At 44.8% G+C, this 25000-nt stretch overlaps 1 protein-coding gene and 3 long non-coding RNA genes across 6 annotated transcripts in view; 2 read left to right on the forward strand and 2 right to left on the reverse strand.

The window, feature by feature from the left end:
• Positions 1-6001, reverse strand: part of LOC309871695 — a 12910-nt gene extending 6909 nt beyond the window's left edge. Inside the window, exons 1-3 of the long non-coding RNA XR_014315445.1 lie at positions 4883-6001; positions 4395-4445; positions 1282-1846 (exon numbers count right to left, since the gene is read on the reverse strand). This is a non-coding gene — a long non-coding RNA (uncharacterized lncRNA). The remainder of the gene's footprint in view (positions 1-1281; positions 1847-4394; positions 4446-4882) is intronic.
• Positions 1-25000, forward strand: part of TSHZ2 (teashirt zinc finger homeobox 2) — a 439239-nt gene that overhangs the window by 7233 nt on the left and 407006 nt on the right. Inside the window, exon 2 of the mRNA XM_082744953.1 lies at positions 4-228. Coding sequence (XP_082601079.1) covers positions 189-228 — 40 coding nt within the window. The 5' untranslated portion in view covers positions 4-188. The remainder of the gene's footprint in view (positions 1-3; positions 229-25000) is intronic.
• The window catches only part of LOC309871696, a 25134-nt gene continuing 2450 nt past the window's right edge, over positions 2317-25000 (forward strand). The window contains exons 1-3 of one of the 3 annotated variants that reach the window (XR_014315446.1): positions 2317-2879; positions 22119-22331; positions 23729-23885. This is a non-coding gene — a long non-coding RNA (uncharacterized lncRNA). Of the gene's footprint in view, positions 2880-20865; positions 22332-23728; positions 24015-25000 lie in introns of those variants that run through there. The other 2 variants (XR_014315447.1, XR_014315448.1) reach the window with 2 other exon arrangements.
• LOC309871698 overlaps positions 14348-25000 on the reverse strand; it is a 12571-nt gene continuing 1918 nt past the window's right edge. The window contains exon 2 of the long non-coding RNA XR_014315449.1: positions 14348-14591. This is a non-coding gene — a long non-coding RNA (uncharacterized lncRNA). The remainder of the gene's footprint in view (positions 14592-25000) is intronic.

The raw sequence follows: 25000 nt of genomic DNA on the forward strand, positions 1-25000 counted from the left end.
GAGAGGGGGGTCTCTGGCCCGTGGTGGAGGAGTTGCAGGGGGGATCGCCAGGGGGACAGAGGCCGAGTGACGCCCTAGGAGCCACCGGGCAGGAGGCGGAGGAGACCCAGAGAGGCGAGAGAGCAGCGGGCCCCCGCGCGCGGCTCGGGGCTGGGGCGCCAGAAGTGGGACTGGAGCGAAGTAGAGCGATGCCAAGGAGGAAACAGCAGGCACCCAAGCGGGCGGCAGGTAAGAGAACCGGCTCCGCTTCGGGGCTGCCCGGCGCGCCGAGCTCCTCGCCCGCCCTCCTAGCCCCCGGGTGCCCCAGGACGCCACCCCCTGAGCTGTGGGGGGAGCTCGCTCGGGGCGCCCCTCTCTGCCCCGCGAATAACCCCATCCTCTCTCTCTCTCTCTCTCTCTCTCTCTCTCTCTCTCTCTCTCGCCTTCTTCCGTCTCCCAAATCCTCCCCTGTGCAGGCTCCGGTTGGGTGGGGGGGAAGCTATCCCACCAAGCCTTCCCTCCTTAAACTTTTTTTCCCTCCACCCTCTACCCCACCCCTAACTTTCTCCCCGTGTGTTTCTTGCCTCTCGGGCCAGAGTTGGGTTGAGGATTTGGGGTGCGGGGGTAGGATGACGGTCCTGACACCCCCCGCATCCCTCCGCGTGGTCAGTGCCAGTGGCTTCTGGCCTCGAGGGACAGCGTCTCCTCTCGCTGGGGTTTGGGGCGCTGAAGTGTGAGGCTTGCCCAAGCCCTGGGCTGCAGGCTGGTTTGGGGCAAGCAGTGAGAGTTTAACTTTGATCACCAAGGTGGAAAAAAACCACCCCAGGAAAGAAATGAACCTTTGAATATGCTTTCTAAATATGCTTGGGAATCTCATCAACACTCTTTCTCTTTAAAAAGGGGGAAAAAAGAACATTGAAACAGCTCTGGATTTTCTTTGCCCAGAGAGAGTTGCAAACTTTGTAAATTGATTTGCATGGTATCCCATCTGAATCCTTCCTTACCAGCCCCCCTCCCTTCCCCCCAAATAGAGAGGAACAGGTTAATGGATCGGTACAATAGACCTTCTAAAGGATTTTTTTTTTTTTCCTTTTGGGTTGCTTAATTGCTTTTTTAATAGTATGCTGGGGTTTTGTTTCTCGGAAGTGTAATATGAAAGTTCATTTTTCTCCTGCCAGACCCACCCACTGAAATATCAGCTTTCCACTTGATTGCTAGTTTTGATTTGACATTTGATTGATCACCTGTCATCTCGCTGCCTTTGATCTATTCATTCTTGATATATATCAATAAATCACTCACCATGGTAACTCAGAGTGCCAGTGACGCAAGCCTTGCCCTCTAGATTCAGAGCCAGACATGCACAATTATTATCTTGTTTGGCTTTTAATGTGGGCGTTTTTATTTCTTTGTGTCCTTTAGTTGAATCAGGGCTTTAGCAAAAAGCTGAAGTTTTTTCCCTCCCAGTCTCTGTCTTTACCCTAGTGCTTTAGGCGGCATTCGTTAGGGCTGGTGTTCTGCAGACCCAACAAGACATTTCCTTCTGTTGTAACACGAGCGAAACGTTAGGGAGAAGTTCGGTGGAACACTTCTGTAAACTTTGTAAAGCCACCCTTAGAACAAACCCAAAGTTAGTTACAAACCTGGGCAAAGTGGGTGTTTGTGTCTGAACATGCTGGACCACCAGCGTCACCTTCCATCATGGCCTGATTCCAGCCTGATTGGCAGTCCATGTGCTTTGAAATATCCACAATTATTTTCCCTTCAGAGCGCAGAATTTCTTCCGTAACCATGTGTAGATTGGTTCAAATTGCATGCGGAAATATCATTTATAAAGCTTTGATTCATGTATTTTCCAACTGTTTCCCTAAGAGCAAAATAATTAAAATATTTTTGGGGCTCTGTATATTTACAACTTGCCTTTCCAACTCTGGCTGCCTCTTTTGAAAACAGTTTCTCCCTTCTGCCCCTGCCTCTATCCCTGTCTACATTTAACTCACTTACTTAAAAATAAAAAACAAACAAACAAAAAACTTAGATTATTTTGCAATCTGACAGCTTTGGGGTGTGCATTGGGCTTCTAGACCCAGGAAAAGTAAGCGTGCGCCTTCTAGTTCTGGCAACCCAAGTTTTCGTGTAGCTAGATTATTAGAGATAACGTCCTTATTGTCCCAAAAGAGAAACCTGGGCAACCATCCAGCAAGAAGTGATATTGCCCTGAAAATTACTCTTTTTTTTCCCCCCTTGTTGTTCCGGTAAAGGCCATCAACAACTAGGCAGTAATTTAAATTACCAGAATGACTGGACATGTCTCCTTTGGTAAGCTCATTATAAAAAGTGCATTGCTCAGAATTGTACTACTTTGATTATAATTATCCTCTGATCAATGAGGATCCAGGTGTATGTAACATAATGCTGTATCACGTTATTTAAATTAGATCCTTTTCATTAAGCCCATATCTATTGGACCTGGCTTGTCTCTTTACTGTAGTTTGTGTGTGTGTGTGTTAGAAACTTGTGACTGCGGTTTCAGATTTCTGGCCTGTTGTATGCCTACTGTCTTTATATGTTTGTTTTCATGGCTTTATTCTTTTCACTGAAAAAAGCAGAAAGCCTGGTGTAGCCGGAAGGGAATGATGCATATTGTATACAGTGAGGCCCCGCTTAAGTATTTATTTGCACACATATTAATAAAACGGGTATTTTTTCATGCAAGGTCTCTTTCCTCCAAAGTCATCGATGCTGTCCTCTGTTTTAGCTGAGGTGGGGACTCGCGAGGAAAGTTAGCCCCTTTGGGATTCTTGAGCCCATTGACATACAGGGAAGAGACCAACGTGGGTTCTAGGATTGTGTCTGTACTAACTTTTATCACCGCCTGAAATTAAAAACAATGCACAACTGTAAGTAATTACTCCCATAGACTGATGTTGAAAGCTTGATTTCTAGCTTGATTAATGAATAATATAAGATAGAAGAAGCCTGATTCTGAGTGAATCAGAGCTGAGACTCTTTCCCAAGAACCGTTCGAGGCAATTTGATTCTTTTGCGTTATTAGTTTGAAGTTCCAGATTTCAAGGAATCAGTTACAGAACTTTCTAATAAAGCAGGTATGCAGCTGGAATGAACAAGATGATCCTGTAAGTGATGGGAAATTTCAGTCTTTATGTGTTATGTTCTGCCCCCCCCCCCCCCCCCGGCCCCCTTTAAGGGAAGGGATGTGAGGTAGGCAGTTCTCTTTAAGGAAACAGCTAAGTCAGAACATTTCCCTCTGAAATGTCATTCTTCCTGGCTTTCTACAGCTACGCTATTCCACCATACTATTACTTCGGGCAAGAAAAAAAGTTCAGAAAACAGCCTATAGTACCCCAGGGGTCTGTGTATGTGTGAGTGTGTGTGCTTCCGCTTCCTTGGGCGTCAGTTTCACTCGCTGCTAAGATGTATCCATTTTCACCTGAGAATATTGCAGAATTTTCTATCAGCATCTTTTCCCCCTATTTTAGGGCAGATAGAGAAGATGGCAGAAAGGTAAAATAAACCAGAGCAGTGTTTTGATTTGTTTGTATTTTGCAGGATGCCGAGTAGTTAAAAATTTAAAATTGCAGACTTCCGCTGCAAACCCTTTTATTTTCTACAATCTGTCACAGCCTCTGTACACAGACATGTGTAATACATATATTTTATTTTACCACCCTGAACTATTGTTTTTATATCATGCCAGCCAAGTGTAATAGAATGCAAAATCTTTGGGGCTTGTGAATATCGAATGTATACGTAAGTTGCAGGGATCTGCTTCTGCCAGCCCAAAGAGATTAAATGTTTCCTTCTTGTTGACTCTCATCAACTATCTGATAATCCAGATCTGAGGAAAGTCTCGCAGGGAAGAACAGCTCCCTCAATTTATTTTGTTTATTTAATATGGAGATGAATAATGCAGATTTTGTTTTCATGAATGTCCTTGTGTGGCAGTAAACATTAGACTATTAGCAATCATTACTTAAAAGTTGCAATTTGCACCTTAATGGCATAGTTTATTTACATGGGAAGCATATTCAGCAGGGACAGTTCTGAATCCTGCAATGGAGCAGAGTTGACCCCAGCGATCTCCTTTCCAGCCTCATAAGAGCGGTGCCTGGGTGAACCCCGGAGGTCTCAGCAATCTCCACCAGCGGGGCGGGGAGGGGGGGCAGGCAGCTCAGGGGGAAATTTACCTTTAATTTACTGGCAAGTGGGATTGCATTCGAGAGGGAAGAGGAATCGGGGTGGAGCCCGGACCCTGGCACTCTCACTTTGTTGACACATACTTCAGAAAGACAAGTTCACATTTTGAAGATTTAAATACTGCACGCTCTAGACCCCATCCTCTTACCCAAACGGTATGGTTTTAACAGATGAATGGAAAAAATAAACACACATACCTCAGAGGGGGCTGAGCAGCATGAACTGTTCTTGTTATTTAAGGCAGATCCCTGAAAAAGGAAGGACAGGTCCCCCGAAATCGCATCCTGCACACAGCGTTTTGGATGGAAATTGATTACTTAAGTGGTCCCTTCCCCACTCCCCTCCTGACTCCCTTCTCCCACCTCTCACCTCACCCTTAAAGACCCAGATTGAATGGGACATCTCAAAAGCCCATTTGTTTTCGGCATTTATTGATTTCATTTTTAATCTGCCATATCAGGACACAATACATTAGCCCTAATCAGCAGATTGCAAGTGACAGGGAGTTCTAGTGGAAAGTAGGTGAGGGAGAGGGGGCTCTGAGAAACTTCTGTGCCACGAATATCTTCTCGAGCCTTGGGGGTTAGAGATTGGAGGCTACTTTTGAGGAGGTCATAGAAACCGTCCTCAGAACTACTGTGCATTTATTTTTCTACCACCTTACATTGATTTGTCTCCCACTCACCTTGATTCTACCGTTTGGGAAACCTTCACACCCAACAAATACCTCCTAGGCATCTTTAGCAGATCTGTCCCTGGAAGCATCTTGCCTTTTGTCACATTCTCCAACAGAGGCTTCTGTTTTCATTTTATCCCAGGTGACTTCGCACGCATTTGACGGAATTTCTCCAACTGGATAATACCTGGGTTGATCTATTTATTTTCCCAGTGGCTTGGGGATTGTCCTCTCAATTGAGCAGGTTTTAAAGGGGCACTGAGCCTGGCATTATTCAAGGCCGTGTAAAACGATACACTTCTGCTCATCCCTGCAAGTCAGCTTCGGAAAATCAGGCAGGAAGGAAACCTGTTCATGTTTGTGTTAGGTCTGAAATTAGCTGACATGTGTTAAATGACCAGAGTAGATATCTTCCATCACTGCATGCGTACCATCCATTTTATTTAGGTATGCCATGGTCTGGGAAGACTCAGCCACTATTTCAAAGGTGTGCCTGTGTCCACCCAAGTTCCCTTTAAAAAGCACAGAATTGCCTAACAAATTCTCTGTTAAAACCAGGCATACACAGAGTATCATTTTCGTTTGATGCAAAGTCAGTTGGAAATACATTAACAGAGAGTGTCTTGCATCGCTTCCCTGAAGCAGTGCTTTTTCATTACATATTTAATTACAATCAAATTGAGCGACTTTTATAAAAAAATTACAGTGGTATTAAAAGAAGCTTGGCACACAAATAATTTTATTGCTTTGCAAGTTGAGAATGCTGTTATATTTTTATTTACTTGGGAGAAATTTATTTTCATTTTCTAATGTGACAAATACAGAATATATTTTCCTGTCGTCGGATCAGGGAGATCTCAGCCTCCTGCCTCTTTAGATCCTGTTCATCCTGGAAGAGGTTTTCATATTCCTTTTTCAGTAATTTGAAACAATTTATATCTATTTTTTTAATCATTTTAAGTTTTATAAATTTCATTTAAAGTTAGAAATTCTCCTTTTCCTTAGGGTGACCTTTGGTGAGCAGCTCTTTGATTATAAATGAGCTTAGTCATTCAAACCACATAAGAAACAAACTCGTTGAGAGAGTTTGCTTGATTGCCTGCATATTGCAATGAGAAACACACACACACACACACACACACACACACACACACACTTAGCATATATTTACCGGCCTCTATCACATAACCTGATTTTCACTGGATTTACCATCTCTTTCATTTTTTTCTGTACTACCCTGACCTTTCAGTCGCTTCTTTTAGGAACTTGTTTTAGGGGAAGGGCTGGGATAGCTTTGAAAGGGAGTGTCATGCGACGCTTGTCTTCCAGAAATAATAATGAAAATTAGATACTTTAGAGCCCAGATATTCACTTTGGGACTCTGTCTGCAGACTCACAGGGAAGAGTCTCTGTAAACACATGGTGTGGTATCGAACTTGGACACTGGCCTGAAGGGTCTACCGCAGTGTGGCTGTATTTTTGCAGAGAAAGGTGTAGGACTTAGGTCCCATTTGAGGACACCGTCTACATGCACAGACACACAGACGAGGCCTCTGAGATGCAAGTGGGAATTGCTGATATATTTGTTTCCAAAGCAAACTCCATGGGTGAAGTGATAAAATAATTGGGAGAGATTTGAGTGTCATTAAAATAGTTACGTAGAATTTTCGGCTATTGCCGCTCTGAATCTTTTGCATTTCCTCTGCAGAAAAAAAGATGTCCTCTGGGCATCCTGCAGTACTTTGTGATGCTAAAGCAATGCCTAAAATTGTTGAAAATTTTAGAAATTAAAATGCAGGAGGCACAGCGAGATAATCCTGTTATTAATATATCAGCATTATTTTGCTTAACAACAGGGAAATAAATGCACAATGCAAAAGTTTTAGAGATAATGAATTTAGAGAAATCACACAGAAAAAAAAAAAAACCTAGATCATATTTGAAAGCTTTTGTCTTGAATTTTTTTCTTGAAGTAAGAGTGCTCTTTCCCTCTGTGTCATTTAAAACAAAAACAAAAACACAACAGTTTCAGTATCACCATACCTAGAACCCAACCTCAAACAGGGTCTAATAAAATTCTCTCTGGATGTACAATGATATAGGACATTATATTACAGGTCCCTTTTTAAAAAAAAAAAAAATCGCTTTAGAAAACCAAAAGATGGTATGCAAAATAAAAGTAGAGTCTCAACAGGCTCTCTATTATAGCTCACTCAGGGTTCAAGATCCAAACTTTGTTCGGCAGAGTAAGAAGAAGATAGCACTGCATTTTAACTACACATCTCCCCTTGGCACATGAGAGGCAACAGAGCAGGGAAGATTTTTAAGGAGCTGTTTAGCTCTTTTTGCATCTGTCTCCAAAGACTAATTTAATTGAGAAGCTGTAGTGTCCATTTATGCTAAAGGAAAAAACCTCGTGTTTCCATAAAGCTGCTAGACACTAAGGTAGGTTTAAAAAAAAAAAAAGTGATGTTCTACAGTTTCTGTTAGTACAAAAATTAAGATCACTGGTCTTAATTAGTTGAGTGCTTTCAGAACTTAATGAATACTCTGGAATCACCCCTGAGCTTTCTTCTTAAAGCTACATCTAAGTAATTTCTATGGAAATTACACAGCTTAGATACTAAGGTGGGCAGAGTATAGTTATTGTTTTTAATGAAAATAGTTACAAAGGGCACAAAGAGATAAAAACGGTTTTTGGCTGCCATTCTGTTTGTAACGAATTTGGAAGAAACTTCCCTAATGTTTTTCTGCAGCAGGAAAAACCCGTGAAATCCGGTGACGTGGACGGTAGAAAAAGGAAGCAGAAGGTCAAGGTGTTCTATAGGGGAGAAGGGACTTGTATAAGCCAGAGCAATGGCATATAAATATTTCTATCTAAACTGCAAGGGGCTTACTTTAAATCACTTGAATTTATCAGATTCTTGAAATTTTCCAATAATTTAGAAACCTCTCTCTCATACCCCAAGGGAGATATGAATAGCTTCTGGGCCAAGATGATGCTGTAGAGAAGAGGTAAATCTACTCTAGGCGTTCAGTACCATTTGGTACAAAAGAAATGCCAAAATGAAAAGCTATAAGCATGTTTTATATCAGAGTTGCCTTCGGCTAGTTTCCTTTATTAGAAAGTTGAGTACATGGCTTTGTGCTTCTTTTTGTTTTCCCTGCAGAGATTAGGCTTGAGATTGTGAATGGAGCCCTAGAACAGGAAGAAGTGACTTGGGTTCTGCTTACGGCTTTGCCCACACTCCTTGTATGGCCCTGGACAAGCTCTTACTTCAGGAATAGGAATATGAGCTCAGGAGTCAGAATGACCCAAGTTCAAGTTCCTGGGTCTGCTTCTATTCTTTGCCTGGAAGACTTGGGCAAGCCACTCACATCTCTGCCCCCCACCCCTACTTTCCAACCTTTACGATGGGGATAGTCATCGTTCTTCTTAATGCCCAGGTTTTTGAAAGGATTACATGAGCCTGGGGCTGAGAAATTGCAGGGAAACTCTTAGGGGTCAAAGCTGACAGTGGTAGTGTGTCTTTACCTTGAATGGCCAGACCATGAGAAATTTATACCGGAAGGAAGATGAGCAACCTGTATCGCGATCACCATGAGATTAGGGGATCGGGGCTTGAAAGAAATCAGACATGGGTGCATTTTGGTTTTTAAAACTGGAAATAGAGTCACTGAAGAGTGTCTTAACCTCTTCTGAGGCTGACACATGCCTGGGTGGTTGGAGAACTGCGCCAGTTCAAAAAAAAGTTTCTATCCCCAAAGATAGTAATTATAATGCTAGCAGCAACAATTGTAACAACAGTAATAACCATATCTGCCAGGATGTAAGTGTTTATTATATACCAGGCACTTTTCCAAGTGTTTCATATATTCCCATTGTTTAAACAGCAATTATTTCTTGAGTTCCTACTATGCGCCAGGGTCTGTTCTGGCCACCTGCATCCTGGCGGGGGTCGGGTGGGCTGGATTAATAGGAAGAATTTGATCCCTGGGGATCTTACCCTCAGGAAGGGGAAGCTAGAGAATATACAAGAAAATTAACAAAGGAAAAAAAAAGATAATTTTCATAGAGAAGAAAGCTCCAGGATGACAGATTTATAAGAGTAAAAGTTGGGGAGTGGGAGTTTGGCAAAGCAAGTGTGGAAGGTCGGGGAATACTTGTCCTAGAGAGGACATCTGAGCCAAGTTTTATCTTTATAACATTCTTATGTGTTAGATGCTGGTGTAATCCCTACTTTACTGATGGGGATCTAAGAAACCTGGAGAGCAACTCCGTTCAAGGTCATGCAGTGGCCACGCTGGGTTTTAAACTTTCTGCTTCCCAAGCCCATACCCTTAATCTATTGTGATAGTTTATCTAGGATAACTATAGTGATTTGCCAAGGAAGGACCCGCTCCTATTATTCTTTCCCTGCATCTTTTGTGATGTCTAAGCCTGTGGGGAGGGTATTAAAAACACCGAAAGAAGATGCTGCCCGTAGTGGCATCGCCAAATAGAATCTCGGGTCCTCTCTCATATATGAAGTTGGTGTTTTCTCGAATATTCCTTCTTGTGTGTGTATGTGCATTTGTGCATTCATTCATTCAACAGATGTTCATTGTGCACCTGCTGCCTGCCAGGCATTGAGCTAGGTGCTGGGGTATTACAGTAAGAAAAGACCCTGCCCTCAAACAGCTAATATTCTTATGAGGAAGACCAGAAAGCTAATCAACAAATAAATATACTAAATAGTTCTAACTGCATTTCATAAAAATAAATCAGGGTTGATGGAATGAAGAGGGATAAGAGGGTTGCCTTTTTATATAGAGTGGTCAGGACTGGTATTCCTGAGGTGCTAACCCTTGACCAGACCTGAACCAAAAGTTAGGAACTAACCAAGCACAGATCTGGGAGGAACATTCCAAGCAGTTAGCACGTAAGGCCAGAGCTGACCTGTATGTTAACATGTGGGAGCCCGCTGTGGCCAGAGCAGGTAAGATGGCGAGAGAGGCTGATAAGAAATGAGGCAGGGGAAGAAGACAGGGGCAGATCTTGTGTAATTTTCTCAATATGGGTCTCATCATGACAGGATGGAGAGTTTCCGGAAGGGAAGTGATGGGATCTGTTTGGGTTATCAAGAGAACATTTCACAGTCAGTATTTCAAAGGTGGTAGTGGTAAGTAGGATACTCAAAACGATGGGGGTGGCAGACAGCGCGTGGAGATTGAAAACCCCAGCCAGCCGTTATGGAGGGATTACCTGGTGCTGGGGGAGCCACATCGGTGAGGCTACAAAAAAAAGCAAATGTTCAGAGCCAGCCAAATCTGGGATCCCGTTGCAATTCCCTACTTCACTGGCCAGCGGGGTTTTCAGGGAAGTTCCTTCAACTCCCCGCACCTCCGTGTCCTCATCTGTCACGTGGGCACGCAATATGGCGCACCTCCCATGGTGGTGGGGACCAGTAGCTGATGGGACGTAGAGAAAACCCTCGGCACAGCACCCGGCATGCATGGAGGGCTGTTTGGTTTCGTTTGTTTGTTAACAAATGCATGTTTTTATTCTCCTTCCTGTTGTCATTTTTACTTTTTTCTATAGGGATTCTAGAAAAAATCTAGGCACTTGAATTAGTCCTTGGTACCTATTAGGCACTAAATAAATATTTCCTGATGAGTGAATAAGCGAGGCTGTAAATAAATGAATAAATACTTACATGAGCATATTACTTTGTATACTAATTAATTACTTTTGAGTAGAAGGATCTCTTTTATGCATCTAAAATTTTTTGGCAGACCTCCGCACCGATCACGATCCTAACTGCGCCTTGAGTACTTATCAGTTTAAAAAATATTAATGACGAAAAGACAGCGATTTCAGGGATACACTTGCAATATGTTTATCATGACATCATCTGCCTTCATGGAAAGAGCAGTGATTTCACCTCTTTTGACGTATTATTTAACATCTTATAGACCGTGCTTACTGATAACGTGAGTTAGTAGATTATCTCATGAAGCCAAGACCCCCCAGAAGGAGCGTCCCTGATGTTGGTGAAGGAGTTGGGGATCCTCGTTTCTGACCCCTGAGCTTGACCTCTCCCACCACTGTCCAGGTGCCCGCTCAGGGGTGCCCGAAACCTCCAGATGCTCCCAGCCTCCCAGGGTTTGGCACCCCCTCCCCCACCACAGACCTGTGCTCATCCCCTCAGGCCCAAGGTGGCAGAGCTTAGGGGTTGTTAAGCTAATAGGAGAAGGCTATAGGCTGTTTCCTGGTAACCCAGTCTCCACTTTTTAACTGTCACCTTCAGGTAAGTGTCTGGGAGACGCGTGAGGGGAGGCTGGCTGGTGCCTGCTAAGTTCTATCTCAGGACAAAGTGATTTGGGATCACGGCAAGCCTTTGGGAATTTTTGCTGCCTGCCTTGGGCTCTTTATTTAACCAACATTACTGAAGGTCTGCTGTGCACCAGGGACCGTGGAAGGTGCCGGGACTGGAACTTAGGATCAAGGGGACCAAAGGCCTGCCTTCTGGAAGCTTCCATTTTGTCTAGCAGATAGGTCACAGACAAGCGAGCAGGTGCCTATGCCAGCGTGTTCTATGTGCCAGGGAGAGACCGAAGAGGAAAGCAGGGGGTAGGGCAAGAGGGAGAGTGTGCCAACTTGGATGAGATGGCCAGGAAAGGCCTCTCTGGAAGTGACATCGCAACTGGGTTCTGAGTGAAGCAGCAGGGAGAGAAGTGTGCCTGAGCTCATGCGGGGGCGGGGGGTGGGGAGGGGCGGGTGGGGGGCGGAGGGGGAGGCACCTGCAGGCGTGGTGCAAGCAGGGGCTGGTGGGCAGCAAGGATGCCAGGGTGGTGGAACCCGGGGGGGACTGGGGTGGGGGACAGGAGGACAGGCAGCCGCCAAGCCTCCAGGACCGAGGAACTAGTGAGGAACAGTGTGCTGACTTGAGGCCTTGGAAGGCAAGGGAGCAGGGTGGACAGGACCTGACTTGGGTTTTTACTGCACACTTCTGGCTGTCATGTGATACACCAGGACCAGGGCTGCATGCCGCTGACCCTGTAGGAGGCTCCTGCACCAGTCTGGCCCAAAGCTGGTGACAACTTGAACCAGAATGACAGTGGGGGAGGTGGGAGACACAGTCCGAAGTCGGAGGACAGGATGTGCTGAGAATGGCAGCTGGCTGTGGCGTAGACCGAGAGGCGTGTCTGAAACATGGGCCTGAGTTTATCTTCTGAATTCTAATTCTCTCATTCGTGCTTGTATTTCTCTCCTCTAGTTATTACACCCAGGGCTCTTACTGAAAGTCATCAGTGTTTATTCTCTAAGCCAGAGGGAAAACACGGGAAGTATTTGAAGGTGCATTTACTCTAGAATTGACTATAGAGAGGAAGAGGCCACCCTTCAAAGCACATTTCATGAAGTCCTGGAATCCACACCCCCACACTCATCTCTGCACACCCACCAGTGGACACAGTGTCAAGGCAAGGCAGTGACCCTGGAGCAGACCAGGGGTCGATTTCTTTCCAGTGGGTCACTTCCTCGCTGTATACCCTTGGGCACTTTGACCTCTCCGACTTCCAATTTCCTCATTAGTGAAATAGATCTAATAGAAGGACTCATCTCATTGGGTTTTTAGTAGGATTCATTGGGATAAATCAGACAATGTGCTTAGGACAATGCCTGGTACAATGTAAGTGGTCAATGCATTGTAGTCATCACAGGAACAAGTTAATAAACCTCTCCATGCCTTGGATTTTTTGTTGGGAGGAGCCAGGTATGAACACGACCAAACACCAAGCACAGTGCTTCATACACAGCGCTCCACACGTGTTCAGCTTTAAAATTAGGACCATGACTCTGAGCTCATGACCATGAAGGGATCTTATTGTGTCTTGTTTGCTTTCTGTCTACAAAGCCTGGCACATAGTTGATGCTCAATAAATGTGATTTGATACAATGAATGATGGTTATTAAGAGTCAGAGTAAGGAAACCTAAGACAAAGGTGCATCTCTGTGAGGAGGGGCTGAGACCACCGACTCATACCGTCATCTCCTCTAGTCAACACTCCTGATGGCCATCTCCTCTGCCTGTGGGAGCTTTACGGGGTGTTTTAATGAGGAAATCAAGCCCATCCCTGCATGTTTTTTGAGCCAAAGTTGCCCAATTATGGACTGCCATACCCCTGGTGGAGAGTTTTAAGTAGCTCCGAGTCATGCACAAAGTATGAACAATGTCCCTTTTCCAACACTGTTTCCACCCTTCTGATTTAATCAGGAGCAAAGTCTGATTTGGTGTTAGCCTTCCTTAAACACCTGTCTCATGCTTATGTCTCAGAAAGAGCAGGCTTCAAATTCAGAGACTTTTTCAAGTAACAGTAGCCAGTGAAAGAAAAAAAAATAAACCCTTAGATTTTCATTTTCTGATCATTTGAGGCCAATGATGCTGGTTTTTCACTGTCAGGGGTGATGTAAGTTTCATTTTAAAAGACAATCATGCAGGTAAATAGAAAAGGGAATCATTGTAAGGGAATATATTAAAAAAGGAATAGTTGGGGGAGGCTATTGCACAAGCCTGGGGTTGGGGCAGAATGACTGACGGGGAGGACCCGTGGGCGTCCAGGACCTGGGCGGGGCCAAGGATTCGTGGAGCAGCTGTGAGCAAGGGCTGCTAAGTCACACTTGGGTCAGACAAACACCCAGAAAATGGAGGCTTTCATGAAAACTTCAAAAAAGTTTGAAAACCCGGAGGAACTTCCCTTCCCAGGATTATCCGAGAGAAACTCTGGAAAGTCTTTACTGGCCGAGGAAATTTTGCAGACGTGGAGGGATTGGGAATAATGCTCTGGTTTGGCATCTGGGGTAGAGCAGTGGTTCTCAACCTACCGTTGGTGCCCTCGACACCAGATGAAAATGCGGCCTTGCCAGATGCCCAGGCCAGGGCCTAGCAGATCTGCTTCCCTAGGATAGGGTCGGGGCCTGTGAATCTGTGTTTGAAACTCCTACCATGGCTTTGAATTACAGGTTACAGGGGGCAAAGCTCAGTTTTCTCCTTCTGTCTTCATCTTCTCCCCCTCCCCCTACCTGTCTTTCTCCTCCTCCTCCTCCTCCTTCTCTTTCTCTCTCTCTCAATTCTCAATGCCAAAACATTTAAGCATTTAAAAAATCATTTGAAGGATCCATATCCACTTTGGGCTTTTAGTCAACAGAAAAAATAGGAGGACTCTCTTCTTTCCCTCTCCCTCTCTCCTGCAATTGCCTGTTTTTAGCAATGGTGGGGACCATTTTCCCTAATGCATTTCAACAAGGAAATGCATCCATTTACGCTTCTGTCTACCTCGTCATGGCACCAAACATCAGCGCCCAGGGCATCCCCCAGTTCAGGAGAAAGACAAGCAACCTGGCAAACATCTCACAGGGGCTCCATTTGCTTGGGAGTTGGCCGGCACCCTGGAGGCTGGAGTCAAGAGACAAGAAAGAAAACAAAAGGAATGTCCCGGAACTTTATTTTTTTATTTCTTACGCTTCTCCTCAGTTCTGGGAACGCTACGAGTTGGGAGGGCGGAAAACCCGGCTTCATTCTTCGGCACCCCCTCTGCCTTCTTTCTCTCCGTTTCGTGTGTTCTCCTGCTTTCTTCGGTGGCTCGGTTTCCTCTGGTCCCTCTTTTTCTTTTTTTTCCTTCCTGATTCCTCCCAGGAATGAGACTTCCAAGGCCTTTCTGTCTAGCAGCTGTGCATCTATGGGTGAAGGGAATCAAAATGCTGACGGTGACGATCAGGAAGAGGACACTAGTCGTAATGGTCACTTGTCATAATGGCTACCGCTTGCTGACTGGAATGACCCTAAATCCAGAGTCAACCCTTACTAGTTAATGTTCACAGGGCACTTGACTTCATACAGGTGTCTCCCCACAACACCCTGAAAGCCAGATGTGATTATCAACGGCCCACTGAAGAGCTAAGGGAATTCAGTTTGGGGAAACGTCAAATAGCTTGAAGATCACCCAGGCTTTCAAATAAGACACTGAAACCTGGCTCTGCTTGCCAGAGGGGTAGTACTCAGACACTGTGTTTTGTTGTTTCTCCCAGTATTTAAGGCTTAATGGCAGAGAGTCACATAAACAAACGTCCATAGTCTAGTGTAGATCCATTCGGACAAAGGGCACGGACTGAAATGTAGTGTTTCCTCCAGGTTGAAGTCAGTCCGTTGTGGCGAGGAAAAAAAGAGTTACCATCTGCTTATCAGAATCCGAAGCACCATCTTTAAAAGTGGAACCTATGAAGATTAAAAGGAATGGATAGGATTTTTGAAACCTCTTGAGCTTTCCACAATAGCATTATCTTAAGTCCATTCCTGTTTCATTGAACTGATATGGGGGGGAAAGACCCACGGAAACCAGGAACACAGTCCATCTGGGGTGTCTCAAGAAGTAATTGTGCTCACCCACTTCCTACAGTGTCTTTGCGGATGTGTCCCAAAGTCAGACACTGCTCATCTGTTCCCTATAAATCTCTTGTAGGCTCCATGACTCTTCCTGGCCGTCAAAATATAGAACACATGCAGTGACGCTGCCCTCTTATTTATTTTAGCAAATGAAAGCTACCCTCACAGATTTCCCTTTTATGCTCCTCACGATATTTATGGTCAAGGTTCCTGAAGGTGCTTCTTACTTGTAACTATTTAATTATAGGTAACATTTAAATGATTACTCTGAATAATATGAAAAAAAGATGGTCGTGAAATTCAAGGAGTTGTATCTCAGAGGGAAAATGTTGCTTACCACAGAAATCATGATAGGATCTCTCTTTGGAGAAAATTTTTAAAAACCCTAACAGTTGTTTCTAGTTGTTGTTGGTTAAAAGTTTTGTGTTTTTTTTTTTTTAATATTTAAATGTGGGTATCATTTTGAAACAAACCTTTGTAATGATACAGTTTGGCAAACTGCCTAGCTATCTGATTTGAGGTTATTCTATTGAGTAATGGACTGAAATTATCATCTTATTTTATTGTCTTTAACATAAATATTTTCTTTATTAATATTGGGTGGGGATAGGCAATCCTATGGAATGGAAGAAAGAGCTGTCCACAATAAGAGGAACTTATTTCACTTGATCAGGGAATTTCAGAGATAAAGGAATTAAACGTTATGGATAAAGCTACATCATCTTTGAATGCCAATCTTAAAATCTCTGTGCCTCAGTACTGTAAATAGGAATGAATGAGAACAATTACTTCCAAGCACCACTTTGAGGATTTAAAAAGTAGATACTTATTAGTACTTGAAAGAGAGCCCTATGCATAATAAGTGTTCAGCAAATATTATTATTTCCCCCCTAACTCTCTCCCCAGAGACAGGCATAATTCAGACTTTGGTAGGTGTATCCTTCATTATTTGTCATTTTATCTGCATATACATGTAGCTGGGGGCATTATTATCTTTCTGTATATATTTAATATTTTATGTAAATATTTTTACATGGTTTTACACATTGATTTTTTAAACTCTGTGCGTAGGTTCTATCCAAGTAGTTAAGTAAGCAGGTGGAGAAAAAAAAAAAAAAGAGGGGAGGGAGAGGGTAGATCAAAAAAATATAATGAATTCCTTTTCATATGTTTTATAATATTCCGCCATAAGAATGATGATTTTTTTACTCATTTATCGACTCTCCTCTGTTCACAGACACTTAGTATATTTTAAAGTTTTTATTACTACATACAATCCTGTACTGAATGTTCTTGGGAATTTTTACAATTGTCCCATAAACAATTTACATCGAGAAAAGTAGTTGTGAGAATTCGACTCTGCACCTAGCAAGAAAATCAGTTGAGAAAAGTAAACATTAGAGGAACAGTGGATACGTCTTACTTTGGAATATCCTTGGTGGCTTTACTGAAATATATACTTCTCTTACCAAAAAAATGTAACTGGTTCATTTGCACCTAATTGGCATTTGTGAAAATGTCTGCTTAAAGTAAGTAAACTGAGTAACTAAAATATGTCCATAATCCCAGTAATGGCTGAGACTCAGCCGTCTACATGGTTTCAATCCCAAATCTGTCAAGAAAATGGTCATGAGCCGCTTTCGGGTGGAGTGGGGAACAGAGAGAAGCAAAAAGGAGCACGTGACTCGCGTCCCAGAGCCTGCATCTGTCCTCAGAGTCTGTGCTGGACGGAGCTTCAGAGTCGGACAGCCATTCCCATCCGGATCCCGGAGCCCTGGGGGGTGGCCAGCACGAGGGGGTTGTGGGAGGAAAGAAGGGGCCCTTGGATTTTGTGCAGCAGTGTCACAGGTGGAACCCTAACAACAGACTTTGTGCAGTTTGGCGGGTTAGGCAGCGAAACTGACCTTTAAGGCAGTTTAGCAAACACGTATCAAGGCCCGCCACTCAGTCCCGGGAGGTAGAAATATTAATAAGACAGGACCTCGGGATGCAGAGGGTCTGTGTAGTACCAGACGCTTTTCACAACCGAGATCAGCAGCATCCTTAGATGCTATGTGTATAGCACGTGTATGCTATGGTTCTGTTTTACTGTGGGGACACTTGTGATTGTGTATCTTTTGTGTGCCTTGGCTGGATTACGTATGCTGTGAGCCTTCGTATGTGTCTAGGGGTGAGGGGCGAGGGTGGAAAGCCCTCACTGTGCATGAGTTTTGTGTTAGGGGTGCACATGGCCAGTGCACGCGCTCCCACCATGGCTCAGCGGCGAACAGAATCACCTGCCAACCCGGCAGGATTTTCCCCGGGAACACGAAGCCAGCATCACGGTGTATCTCCCCGGAGGGGTAGGTCTGCGGCCCTGCCCTGGGGGAGAAGGAAAGCGAACCATAGTTACGCCCATGTTCCCTGCCTGGCAAAATTAGCACTAGATGGAAGGTGTCCGTAACAGATGCCGCGGGAAGGCAGGCAGGCTCCAGAAACTCGGTGGCTGTTTCCTGGTCTGTATTTTATCACGTCGGGGGTGGAGCCTTCCGATCGTGGGGACCACTTCATGTTCAGTACCTGGAACACAGTAGGTGTTCCTGTTGGATACTCGAATGAATGAATCAATGACTGAATAAAGGGTTAGCCAAGGATCCTGGAGCCTTTGCCGTGCTTAGATACCTGAATGATGGATGCCCACGGGGCTGAAGCTAGTAGGTTCTTAGTAAATGTTGAATGGAGAAATGAACGCACACACGTTGCGCATGTGAACGTTTGCTTATCTCTGAAGCAGGCTCTAAATCATAAGAAAACAGTTCCCTGGCGGGGTTTTTATTCTTCCTCTGGCGGTCCCACGGGAGCACCTTGTCTGCTGTCCCTTTGGTTTAATTATTGTTCTTTGAGATCAGCACGACAGCCCTTCTGTTTATTGTCAAACTGCAGCCACAAATGGAGAAATAAAGAACAAGGCTCGGGTTGGGCGGGGGAGGGGGTGGGGTGCGTGGAATCTCTCTAGTTCAGGGACAGGAACCTCCCCGAAGATACCGTTCTTTGGGGGAGGCCAGGGGAAGGTGGCAAAGTTGCGGGCAGGAGTTTTGAAACTCGCCAAACCCATAAACCAACAACACTGCGTGGCTGCTTCCATAAATGTTTAATACGTTTTATCATCCTATGACGAAGGTTAAACAAATGTGAGTCCTTTGAGGCATTATTTACTGGAAGCAAAGTTATGGCATCAACATCTGTGTTTCCAATCACTTAGACGAGGAACAGATCAAATAAATCAGGAGAAATTCCACAACGTAACTTCTGTGTTATTATCTCTGGAGCAGAAGAATGTAAGTAACTCTTTTAGGTACCCTCTGTTTTCGACTTCGGACGTTTCTTTAGTTGTGAGACTTTTTTTTTTAATCATTTTGTGACCTTCAAAGACTATGCCTTCACTCTCTTTTGTAGAACGTTGCCATAAAAACATCTACAATAGAAGTACTTAAAAATTTCTCTCAGGGAATCTGGCTATTTCAGCCAACATTCTCATTTGGGAATGGGCTCACAGTTCCAATATATAACATCCATATAATTTAACCTCATAAATTTCTTTTTTTTCACGGTGATGTAATGGGGGGACTGACCTAGAGTTTGTAAATGTTCCCTGCTCCCTGCATTCCCGCGGGCAACATAACATTCTAGACAGTGTTTTATGTGCCCTGATTAAAATATAACGTATTCTTGCATTTCCTGTGGACTGACCTGTTAGTGCTCCAAGCAGAATATTTAAGCAACACCGAGATGTTTTCAACTGTGTAACAATGCACAGTGTGAGGTGTTTTTTGTTTTTTGTTGTTTTTTTTTTAAGAAAAAAAAAAAAAAAGATCTGATTTTCATTTGAGACCACAGTCCCCTGGGCACCGACTCCACAAGAAAAGTTTTGTGCTCTGGCTTAACTTTTGAGTCTGCCACTGCCCTCCGATAAATAAACAGGAATACTTGTTTGTAACTCCAGCTTGAATTCTGGAGCACGTACTTTGAACTGCTCTCCTGCAAGGGAAGGACTTGGACAAGTTAGTGGACAAGTCCTCCAAGATAAAACAGTAGCAGTGGAAACTTACAGCATTTTTTATGAGAAGAAAAAAATGTTTCATTGAAATAAGAGCAAGGTTTTCCTATAGTCCTTGCATCATGAAAATAGCTGCGGCAAATAAACCACTCAGAAAAAACCATTTGTAGATTGACATGTTTTAATCTTCTGTGGGAGGAACACGGAGTAAAAGTGAAGAGTAGTTCTTGTCCTTTACTAGTAAAAGTAGAGAGGAGTTCCATAGGAGCAAAGGAGAATTTGTTGGGGGGGCGGGGCTTGAGCGTGAAACTTTGCTGGGCAGACATGGATGCAGCCTGGAGATCTTCTAGCGCATGAACCTCGTTCTGGGAATAACATGAAAGAGACATGGAAGCGACATGAGGGAAGGAGGGCTGGTGGGATCACGTGGGTTCCTGGAAGATAAGTTCGTGAAAGGAGTGTTTGTATTTGAGAGTCATTCTTTAATTTTTAAAAGATTTTTATTATTTATTTGAAAGAGAGAGAGAGAGCACATGAGCAAGGGGAAGTGGCAGAGAGGGAGAAGCAGACTCCCTGCTAAACAGGGAGCCCAATGTGGGTTTGATCCCAGGATCCCGAGATCATAACCAAAGCTGAAGCCAGAGGCTTAAAGGACGGAGCCACCCAGGTGCCCAGAGAGTCATTCTTTTATTAATTTAGCAGATACTTATTAATGTCTATTGTTTTCAAGACCCTGTGCTGTGTGCCAGGGCTATAAACCTAAATAAGGCACAGACTCTGTCTTCACAGATTAGTGATAGAGCACCCAGAGCAAAGCCAGGGAGTGATGGCTGGAGTGATAGCTGGATGGATGGATGGATGGATGGATGGATGGATGGATGGATGGTTGGATGAAGACGTCTGTGATTTACTGGAAACTCAAGTTCCTTTCTGTTTGTATGTTTGCTTGTTTCTGGGTCTAATTGTTGATCTGTCAAGATGTTATCCCAGACAGCCCCTGACCCTTCCTTCAGCGATAGTTCCCTGATCTCTTCCTTGAACCATTTCTGAACCCAGGTCCCTTCTTGCCTGTATACCCTAGCCCCTGCTCAGCTCTTGGGGCAATAATTTGCTGTAAATGTTCTTGGCTTTGTCCCTGGTTGGCAATGCTGGGTCTTTTTCACTGCTCACCATAATCTTTCCTCTGTTTTGTTCCCTGAAAAATAATAATCAAATGTGTTGACATTTGCTGAGAGTCTACTCCGTGCCAGGCACTGCCCCAAATGCTTTACATGAACCTGACATCAGTTAGCTGTACTCTCCACTGCCAAGGTGACACATCGCTCCTATTCCCATTTTCCAGGTATGAAAACTGAGGCACAGAGCGGTTACATAATATCCTCACATAGCAAGTATATATAGCACAACCAGAATTTCATCGCAGGTGTGTTGGACTCCAGTGGCACACCTGGCGTGTAACCTGGGCACCTTTAGATGCTGAAATTTTGATGAATCATGGCGCCTGAATCTTTTTCAGCTGAGCCTCAGCCTTGGCACCTATGGGTACAGAGACCCAAGTGTTGGGAGTGGAACAGGTCTGTCTCTGAAACTCTTCTTTCGTCTCTCACATGGTGGTCACAGTGGTCACCTGGCAGTGTCTAACTTAGCATTTCTGGCAGAAGAAAGCACTCCTTTGGGGGATGCCCAGAAGATGTCCTGGGGTTTACATTGGCCCACATGGGTCTGGGTGACCAGCTTCGAAGCAATCACAGGCCTCTGATTGGCCTCCCTTCCCCATGTGTCCAACCAGAGCTGCAAGAGCCAGGAGCAGCGAGTAGCCATTTGCCAAAGCAAAATCAAGGTGATATTACCAAAATCAGGGAGAATGCCTACCAGGCCAACAGAGTCAGTAGCGTTATACTGTATCCTCTGAAGGGTCCCAACCAATGGCCTTGAACTCAGATTCAAATGGAGGCTGTTACTTACTTTCTGTCCAACTTTAGGTAAGTTGTTTAGCTTCTAAGCACTAGGTTGTCAGTTTTGAAAATAATTATCCTCATACCACTTTGGGTTACCAAGTGGATTATATAGGCTGTTCATGTAGTGTGCTTAGTGCAAACCCAGCACATAGTATGTGTTCAATAAATGTTAGTTAATGGGATGGCTATGGAGGTGATCGCCGATAACCGTCTGGGGACTATCAGGATGATGTCTTTGGAGACGTTCATGCTTCCGGGCACGCCGTGAAACAAACAGGCCTACAAAAAATGGAAGTGGAGGTAAAAAAAGAACTCTCAGAATAGTCAGCAGGATTGCAAGGACCGCACTGGACGTCTTGCTCACCACAGCTTCTTTTTGGTTAAGGCCAAAAGTTCTGGGAAGCTTTCCTTTCATTTCCTTTCAGGTTTTGATTTATTTATTAATTAGGCAACATGGGAACTGACGAGCCTGAAATGATAAAGATGCTCACGATTTAAAAAAAAAAAAATGTTTTTGTATGTCAGCAGTGAAGGATGTGGGGAGGTTGAACGGGAGAAAATCGACTGTGTCGGCATCACCCAGAGTGGTGTCACTTGCCTGCTTTCCTGGGGTAAGAATGGTGGTAAAAATACGGGCACTCCGGGGCTGAGAAAGTGAGAGATTGTCTGCTTTCTTTGACTGTCTCTGGACTTGTTCAGAGACTCACTGGTTGGATGGCAACTTGCTTTCTTGCGGAAAAATTGACATAGCAACACATATTGTGCATTCAAGGTCTAAAGAAGCCTTTTCTCCTGTAGTTGATTCTCCTGCACTGTGGTGTTTCTAGGCTGCTGACATATGGGAAGGAGTCACTGTGTTTACGTGTCTGCGCGACACTCTCCCAGCAGCGTACAGTTGCTTGGGGCTGAATTATATGTGGAACCGAAGCCCTGGGTCCCCGGCTGCTGTTGATTTAGTCCGAGGCATATATAATGTCCTGGAGAAACCATTCCTACTTCGTATCCCCTCACTTACTGTGTTATACAAGCTGCTGGCAAAGGTAATTATGCTTAATAGGGGCCACCTTTGATTTAAAGCTGCAGAGGTGAGTAATTAAATTGAGCAGCAAGCATGGGGGGTGGCGTGCAACCTTTGTTTGGGGACATTCGTTCGGAGCAGCTGGGATTGCTTACAAGGGCGGTGATTCTCCGGCTGTATCTGTCACCCAGATTGTCTTAAAATCAGCAGACCTGGGAGAGAGCCCCGAAGCTGTTTTCCTCCCTCTATCCTCCGGAGGGCGCTCGCCTCCCCGGCTTCGGCCGCCCCCGCCCTGGCTCACAAGGCTCGCCTCCCGGTGGGGGTTCAGCATGGGCGTGTTCCCTGGCTCCTTACTGATCACCTCCACCGCCAGGATCAGTTCTATCCCCGGGACCAGCAGTCTTGAGATATCTAATCCTGGGGCCCCTGGAGGCAGAAGTCTGGGTCTGCCCGGACACCAACGAATGCATCCCTCGAATGACTAAATGTCAAAGGTTGAGTGTCTGCAAGATTTCATTTCAGTCCTATGTGTGCCTATTATTGCATTTCAAAGATTATCTGTGGATGTGTCTATACAGATATATACATATACATCTATTTTTTTATAGCAAGCCCATCTTGGTTAGAGAAAAATAAATCCATGTGGACTGTCATGCCCCAAAGTTTCTGAATTGTAGCACCCAAGCAAGGGGGTTTCTGTGGTGAGACCACCTAGGATCGGGACCCCCTTGCCACACAGGTGGCAGCAAAGTTGCAGGGAAGGAGCCCCCTTCCAGCCGAACCACAGAGGCTTCTGCAGGATTCCCAGGCTTGGTGACAGCGGCAGGACGGTTTCATACAGTCCAGAGGGACATTAGGAAAGTCCCCTTCTCTTACTCCATCCCTGCTCTTAGGACCGAGTCATGGCCTAGACCTTTCATACTCATGGTGTGGTCTGTGGCCTGGCTGCCTTGGCATCTCTTGGGAGCTTGCTGGAAATGTAAATTCTCAGGCCCTGCCCCAGCCCCAGCTGACTCAGAATTCGTGTTTTACAAAGATGCCCAGGGGACTCATGAGCACATAATGATTAAGCAGAATTCGCCTAGAGCCCCCTGCAGGGCTGGCTCCTGCCTGCCTTGGCGGCCTGATGTCCTTGTGTCCTCTTCTCCTGTGCTCTGGCTGCATCGTGCCCTCGCTCCCTCCTCTCAGGAACTAACACCTCACATGGTTTAGGTCTTGGCTGGAGTATCACTCGATCAGGGGACCTCTGACCCCCTTAGATCATATGGAGCCTAACCCCTCCATGTTGGCCCCCGAAGTACCATGTATGTCTGCTTTCTTCTGTTCAGCATTGACAGTCTACAATTCTTGGTTTATTTGATTCTTCTCCATCTCCTCCATCTCTCTGTGCCCACCCCACCCCCTACCCTCTCCTGCCAGCCCCCAGACAGGAAGTTCCATGAACGCAGAGGCCTGATTCCATCATTCCCATGTCCTGAGGCCCCGGCACTGTATCCAGTACATGTTAGAAGCTCAAAAAGTATTTGTCCAATAAACAGATGCATGTTCTCAGGCTATAGAAAGAGGACTGTGAGAGGTACGTGACTTGCTCCTCGGTGTCTCTCTTTAGGAACTGTCAGAAAATTCTAGAACTGCCTTCTGTTGCCTCGATTCCAGGTCATGAAACAACAGAGCTGCTGTTTATTAAACATCAACCACATATTGAGCATTCGCCTACTTAATACGACATTTTACACATTTATGAGTGAACCAATGAATGTACTGTGGCTTAAAGCAGTGATTCAGATTAAACAACAAGGAGGTAGCAAGACAAGAAAACAGGTTCCGCCTATCACTCCAGCACCAAGGAGGCTGACAACATGCTCTCTGCCTTGGGTTGGCCATCAGCTGCGCTCACTAAGAGACACAGAGTTCCCTCTGCTCCCTGTTAGAATAAGTCTTCATTGAACACACCCACTGTATGCTAAGTCTGTTCTAGACGAGGAACAACAGTAGATAAAATGTCTTGGGACCCAGCTCTCATGGGGCAGAGCCAACATACGTTTAAGATGCACAGTGGTGGAAACGTCAAAGAAGAAAAACCAAGCATAGCCAAAGGGTAGAGATGAGGAAGAGGAACTCTCATGTTATAGCTCTTGGACTCCTTCCCTGCTGTATCCCCAGCAAGGAGCTCCTGGTCTGGCACATAATGGATGCTCAATTAATACCCATTGTCAATGGACTGACAGTTGGGATTAGGAGTTTCAGAAGGGGTCTGACCATAAAAGGGCAGAGAAAAATGGGCCGATTTAAGAATTAGAATTTCTGACCCTGTTGTTTAGAAGCTAGGTGCTGTCTAAGCCCCAGGGTTGTGGTTAGAATCATGAGAATAACTCTAGAACTCTCAAACAACAGAAAACAAAACCCAACAACACAAGTGCTTAGCTTATTTCTTGGCTGAATTTTAGCATCACGATTTCCAGAAGCAGGACTCAGCATATGTTTTTAAAAATAACCTCACGGTTGAGTCTGATCTGCATAGAAGGTTGAGAAACAGTGCTCCCACCAGTTGGAATGATAACACCACCTGTCATTTGTTGAGTGCCTACTGTGTGCCCAGCAAGGTACTCAGTGACGCACAACAACTTCCCTGAGACAGAAGACGATGGGGACAAGGACAAAAGCCTAGGGGATATTAATTGAATGACTGCC

Source organism: Mustela nivalis (genome assembly GCF_964662115.1).
Source record: "Mustela nivalis genome assembly, chromosome: 8".
Lineage (NCBI taxonomy): Eukaryota > Metazoa > Chordata > Mammalia > Carnivora > Mustelidae > Mustela > Mustela nivalis.